The 7,241-nt window shown below is 41.5% G+C and overlaps 1 protein-coding gene across 1 annotated transcript in view; it reads right to left on the bottom strand.

The window, feature by feature from the left end:
* FGD6 (FYVE, RhoGEF and PH domain containing 6) overlaps positions 1-7,241 on the bottom strand; it is a 159,594-nt gene that overhangs the window by 75,766 nt on the left and 76,587 nt on the right. Inside the window, exon 6 of the mRNA XM_011990325.1 lies at positions 261-412. Coding sequence (XP_011845715.1) covers positions 261-412 — 152 coding nt within the window. The remainder of the gene's footprint in view (positions 1-260; positions 413-7,241) is intronic.

The raw sequence follows: 7,241 nt of genomic DNA, 5'->3' as shown, positions 1-7,241 counted from the left end.
CAGGAAAAACGCTGGAACCTGGGAGGCAGAGGTTGCAGTGAGCCGGGATTGTGCCACTGCACTCCAGCCTGGGCGACAGAGTGAGAATCTATCTCAAAAACAAAACAAAACACAACAAAATCAATCTATGGGTAACTGCAAAGACAATATATTGAAGCAACTCAATGTAATGAAGAATATATCTCTGTCACATGTGGGGCCCTTACGGCTTCATCTATAATTGGAAACACTAGGAAAATCTGAAAACAGTCCATTTTTACCAGTGCAACATTCTTTCCTCCAGTTCCTTCAGGAGATCCCGGTTGAGCTCATACAGCTGAGGCAAGTAGTATAGGATCTGATTTAGAATCCGGTCCTCAATCACTGGTTTCCCAAGTTGCCTGGAAGCATGAGCTACTGCATCCCGGAAATCCTATTACAGTCCAGAGCAGGAAAAACAATACATACACATATAACTTGATAACAAGCTTTTATCCCCAGTCCCCCTTTTTCCTAAAATGATACGGATTGCACAGCTGTATTTCCCATGCAGAATTACAAATCGAAAGTACCCCCTTCCTCCTACCCCACTCACCTAGATAGGAAATTAAAAGTAAAAAATCGTGGCTGAGACGATTCTTTGATATTCAAACATACCAAATCATATTTATCTTAAACCTTTTAGTTTGATCTCTAAACTGAGCAATTATACTAAGCAGATGTCTGGAAATTGTAACAAAATTCTAAATAGTCTTTAGAATTATTCCAATACCATCAATATAAACACAATCCATTTATTTTAAAAGTCCCTAGGAGACCTTAGCTAATTTTATTCTGGATTTAAGAGTCCCACTGTCCACTTTCGGTTATCATTTCCCCACAGCTGGCACGTCCTAGGTGAGGCATGTGGAGAGAGGCATGTGTTGTGGGTCTCCCTCTGTCATCCAGGATGGAGCGCAGTGGCCCAATCTCAGCTCATGGCAACTTCCCGAGTAGCTGGGACTATAGGCATGTGCCACCATGCCAGGCTCATTTTTGTATTTTTTGTAGAGACGAGGTTTTACCATGTTGCTCAGACTGGCTTGAACTCCTGAGCTCAAGCAATCTTCCCACTAGGGCCTCTCAAAGTGCTGTGATTATAGGCATGAGCCACCGTGACTGGCAGGCACATGCTTGATAATCAGAATCCTGGATCCAAGCCCTTGTTCCTTATTTACTGTGTTTCCTCGGGCCAGACTGATTTTCCTCATCTGCTAAGTAAGTATAATAGTTATGAGACTTTAATTAGATATTGCACATAAAACTTCTTTTGCAATGCATTTGGCATATAGAATTAATGAAACATTTTAACTCTGGACCTGAAATTCTCCCCTCCCGCTTGCCAACCTCTTAATAAATTCACCAGGGTTTACACTTTTCACAAATAAGAATCTTTCTTGGCCAGGCGCAGTGGCTCACGCCTGTAATCCCAGCACTTTGAGAGGCCGAGGCGGGCAGATCACAAGGTCAGGAGATTGAGACCATCCTGACTAACACAGTGAAACCCCGTCTCTACCAAAAATACAAAAAATCAGCCAGGTGTGGCAGCGTGCACCTGTGGTCCCACCTACTCAGGAGGCTGAGGCAGGCGAATGGTGTGAACCCGGGAGGCGGAGCTTGCAGTGTCGCACCACTGCACTCCAGCCTGGGCGACAGAGCGAGACTCTGTCTCAAAAAAAAATTTAAAAAAAAGAATCTTTCTCTTCACATATTATTTTTCATTTACTGTTCTCTAGACTATCTGTACCATGTTTTAATATATGTCAATATCACCACACCCTATTACTCCAGAGGACTTGGAAAGGGTGGGGTAGGAGATAAGTATTTGCCTATATTTCATTGTCCCCTAAGGGTGGGCCTCAAGACATAAGTAAAACAGAGTGAAATCTGTTCCACAGTCCTTGAGAATTCAAAAACAAAGATTTTTTTTTCCGTTTTAGAAATAGCAGTTTTAATTAAAATCTGAAAGGAAAGTTTGGGTAAATGACTAATAGGCCTTATCTTCCCTTACCTTTATTTCCAACTGCTTTCCCTTCAGGAATTTACCCGCAAATGAAATCAACCAAAAAAGATACTGTTCCTTCCACTGATCTTTTCAACACCTGCCCCTAAAATATGTATATTAACCATGATTTTTTTTTTTTTTTTAAACTCTGGACAGCCAAAAACCTCACAGATAACTTAAAGTATGTGAAAGGATTCTTTTTCTAAAGGATGGCTATTTTGAAGAAGTCCAATCCTCTTATGCTTAATCAATGCTAAAAATCCCTTCACTTAGGACTCAGTACCTGGGACTAAGTTTATTGATCCAACAGTCACATTAGCCCAAAGAAGCCAACTACTCACACCAGTAACTAAAGGATTAACTTGTATACCTAATTAGTATCATATAAAATAAGAGTATTTAGTTCTCATAGTATTATAAGCTCTAATCCAGAAAATCACTCAGAACATCTCCAGAAACCAAATGGATATCAGCCAAATTTCACCTCCCAACAGCTTGCTTCAATCAGCACTCACATGTACTATGATAAAATAAAGCCACTTAACACTTTTGAAAATCATTAGGCTATCTGCTATCAGGCAGGGCTATCGAATACATTTATTTACGCATCATGAATAATGTATTCAAAGCAGAATAGTTAAACATCCTCTCTGGTTATCTTTTTTGCTTTTGTTTTGACCAGTTTAGTGACTGATACAATTTGGATGCAAGAGTTCCTTGCTCAGCAAAGCAATAAGCACCACTCTTTCTTCTGGTAGAGTAAGTGATGACTATATTTGTCTCCTGGCAGCAGGATAACTTTTGTTTCCCAGTTGGAAGGTATTTCCTCTGCCATGACAGTGACAGTGATGTTAGCTGCTAAGTAACTTAAGGACCTGGTTTGACACAGCTTTTGCCAGACCCTGCATTCCGTATGTCTGCCACCATTGCCAAAAAGGGAACTTGTTTATTTAAGACACATTTAACAGAGACCAGCCAAATACAAACTGAACTGACCAGTGAGATGACTGCCTCTAAATGGACGCCCCTGTCACACACCAGGCAAAACTCTGCTTTTCCCAGTACTACTGGATGTTTTTAGGCAGCTCGGAATGGACTGATGGCCCATGATGTCTTCTTTTAAATTATAAGTAGTATGTCAGAATAAAATAGAAATTTAATAATTAAAATAGAAGTACACTTAATAAAGACTATAAGAATTTCGAGACTATATAGCCATGAAACCCAGAGAGTTACTTTTTTTTTTTGAGAGAGAGAGTTTCACTCTGGTTGCCCAGGCTGGAGTGCGATGGCATGATCTCAGCTCACTACAACCTCCGCCTCCCAGGTTCAAACGATTCTCCTGCCTGCATAGCTGGGATTACAAACATGTGCTACCACGCCCAGCTAATTTTGTATTTTTAGTAGAGATGGGGTTTCTCCATGTTGGTCAGGCTGGTCTCGAACTCCCGACCTCAGGTGATTTGCCTGCCTCGGCCTCCCGAAGTGCTGGGATTATAGGCGTAAGCCTCGGCTCCCGGCTTACTTTCTTTTTTTGAGAAAGAGTTTTGCTCTTGTTGCCCAGGCTGGAGTGCAGTGGTGCAATCTCAGCTCACTGCAACCTCTATCTCCCGGGATGAAGTGATTCTCCTGCCTCAGCCTCCCAAGTAGCTGGGATTACAGGCGCTCGCCACCACGCCTGGCTAATTTTTGTACTTTTTGGTACAGATGGAGATTTCACTATGTTGGCCAGGCTGGTCTCAAACTCCTGACCTCAGGAGATCTATCTGCCTCAGCCTCCGAAAGTGCTGGGATTACAAGTGTGAGCCACCACGCCCGGCCTTTTTTTTTTTTTTTTTTGAGACAGAGTCTCGTTCTGTTGTCCAGGCTAGAGTGCAGTGGCGAGAACTCAGCTCACTGCAACCTCCGACTCCCAGGTTCAACCATTCTCTTGCCTCATCTCCTGAGTAGCTGGGATTATAGTTGTGTGCCACCACGTTTGGCTAACTTTTTGTATTTGTAGTAGAGATGGGGTTTCACTATGTTAAACAGACTGGTTTTGAACTCCTGGCCTCAAGTGATCTGCCTGTCTCAGCCTCCCAAACTGCTGGGATTACAGGCGTGAGCCATCGTGCCCAGCCAGAGAATTACATATTCTAAGTAAGCACTTGACAAAGATTCTGTACTAGTCAGGTTCCTGAATCTTTTCTTAGGCCCATCTGTGCACTTTCTTGCAAAATCCAGTTTTAGCAAGAACCTCCCACCCTTGATATTGTTCGGGTTCTTCATCCTCTACCATTGCCCAGGTGATGTATGATCATCCTGGCTGGTTCGTCTTCTGCAAGAATCCCATTAAGTTGGTTTAGCCAGAATCTCCCTTCCTCCTGAAGTTTCTTCTTAGTAATTTTCCATCCACTAACTCCCACTTTGCTCCTCCTTGGCTATAAATTCCCACTTGCCCATAATATATTTGGAGTTGAGCCCAATCTTTCTCCACTACCGCAAAATCCCATTGCAGTGGTCCCTATGACTATTCTTTTTTGTTCTTGAGATGGCGTCTTGCTCTGTTGCCCAGGCTGGAGTGTGGTACGATCTCGGCTCACTACAACCTCCGTCTCTTGGGTTCAAGCAATGCTCCTGCCTCAGCCTCCCGAGTAGCTGGGATTACAGACATATACCACCATGCCCAGCTAATTTTTGTATTTTCAGTGTATTTCAGTGTATTTCAGAGATGGGGTTTCATCATGTTGGCCAGACTGGTCTTGAACTCCTGACCTCAAGTGAACTGCCCACCTCGGCCTCCCAAAGTGCTGGGATTACAGGCATCAGCCCCTGCTCCAGGCCCCCTAAGCCTATTGTGATAGTCCTGAATAAAGCCTGCCGTACTGTGCTTTTGCTTCGACAAGTGTCATCGAATAATTGGGTTCCACTCCCAGTTATGGCCTCCATAACCACATGCAGCAGCCCTGGCCCCAGTCTCATTCCCTCACCTCTTGGGCCACCATTTCCTGACAGCTGTGTGCTACGGCCCCACTGCCAGATGTAACTAATTCACACAGGAACCACTAGCAGAATCTTGAACTTCTCAGCTCTTCATGAACCTCAACCACTGCCAAAACTGGTGCCACTGGGAGGAGGTGACATCTTTTTTTAATAAAAGGATGATTACAACATATGTCTAGTTATTTTTCTAAATGTTAACAACCAGGATAATTTGGGAAAGTGTGATGACACTTAAAAGCCAGAGGCAAAGCTATTTTGAGGCAGAAGAATCTAAATTCACCAAAACCTCCTTGACGAAATCAGTGAGGATGCAAGACAGCAGGATTAGCCCTTCAAAAGTTAGATCCAGAGTTTAATTTTTCACACTGGAAAAGCCAGGTTAAAAAAAATATTAAAGTAGTGGGAGGAGGAGTTAAGAGTGTGAAAATGTTAGTTAGCTGTAGAGTTTGCTGGCATCAAGTACCTAGACTTCATTCTTACAACAAAACCTACCAAATATTCTGCATGCAAAATTGAACCACCTACACTGTAGTTTCTGGTCATAAAAAGCAAACGCTTGTTTAATGTGGAATTTGTAGAACTAGAAATGGGCCTCTGAATTATGAAGCATATGATAATATTATTCTTACTAATTCCCCAAAACCTACAAATAAGAATCAGATCAACTTTAAGTTGATCTTTAATTCTTTTGAGATATTAACATATCAGCCTTGCCAGCTTGAATCACTTAGGGAAGACCTCAGCAAAAAATCAATGCAAATAAAATCAAGTACGAGCATCTGAGGCAATGAAGCACAAAACAGATGGCCTTGTTCATGGGGTCAGGCTTTATATCTCCAGCACCAACAAGAGGTATGTGACTTAATTACCAGCTGTCCTGACCCAGCTGCCTGACCTCAGGGCATTACTGCACTACTACCATGACACAGTGAATTACAAAGACCAAAGGAACATATGGACAGACATGGAGCTCTACAAGGTTCCCTGTCCTCATGAAGGACACCAGGAATCACTTCACTTTAAGCAAAAGCAAAGCAGCTGTGGGGGTCAAAGAGCTATGATAAATATGCAGAAATGAGTGTGAAACTATGAAGTAAAAGTAGATGTGGGAAAGTCCCCACATTAACCATTTGACTTTGTTTTTAAAATGAAAATATTTTCCCAATGAAATTATTCTTCACTCTCTATATGTAGACCCGGTGATACGGTATGTAATCATCAGTGGTGCATAATCAATGCAAAACTGTAGAAAACATAACTGAAAGTAATCTTTTATGTCTAGTTTCCAATCTCCTTTAATAACACTAACAAGTAATCATCATAGTATCTCTAAGTGACCAAGATCTAGCTTCATTTTCATCTTTAGAAGATGAAAAACAAGTTTCTCTGGTTTCCAGGGCAACTAAAAGAATTCTGAAAGCAAGCTAATATATCCAAAGATACACTATATTCTATACAGCATGGTAGAGATTTCAAATAATAATTTTCAATCAGTTACTAAAGAACAACTGAGTACAAGGGGTCAGACAGACCAGACTTCAAAGTCTAGTTTTGCTATTAAATAGTGGGTTATTTTTGACAATTAGCTTACTTTCTTCATCGAAAAAAATAGGAATAACATCTACTTGATAGGGTTGTTATGAGGGTTAAAACAGATAATTGATTTAACATAGCATGCTGCAAGGAACATAAGAGAGCACTCAACAGAACACCATTTATTTAACTAAAGGAGATTTGGTTAAGTTAAATGATCAGATGAACATCATTTAAGATCCACGAGTCACCTTCCCTCCCTCTCTCCACAAGTCCCTGAAGGCTTGGAAAGAGAACTGTGAAACAGAGGCATCTAAAGAGAAGGAAATACCAAACCAAGGTAGGGAAAACACTTCAGCAGCAAAACAAAGGTACTCTGAACAATGAGCTTCATTCAGTGAAGGACAGTTCTCACGTGAAAGAAGCTCCTCCAGAGTGAAGGTTTGGTAGCCATGTCAACAGAAGCTAGAGGAAGATTCTTTACAACTAAAGAAGAAATGCTGAAAATGGTTCACAAGACTCAAAAGACAGGGTGTATTCAGTAAAACAGGATGAAGTGATGTTAACACGGAAAAAAAAACATGAGAACTGAGAAAGTCTTCTATTCCTTCACAATGCATTAAAAAAAAAAAAAAATCTTTTCTACTTAGTAACAGACATCTGGATGCCTAGGGTAGCCTTGCCTCTGCCTCTATGGATTTTA

This window comes from Mandrillus leucophaeus, unplaced genomic scaffold, assembly GCF_000951045.1.
Source record: "Mandrillus leucophaeus isolate KB7577 unplaced genomic scaffold, Mleu.le_1.0 Scaffold377, whole genome shotgun sequence".
In the NCBI taxonomy this organism is placed as follows: domain Eukaryota; kingdom Metazoa; phylum Chordata; class Mammalia; order Primates; family Cercopithecidae; genus Mandrillus; species Mandrillus leucophaeus.
Note: the sequence above shows the minus strand (reverse complement) of the source record. Positions and strands in the feature narration are given on the sequence as shown.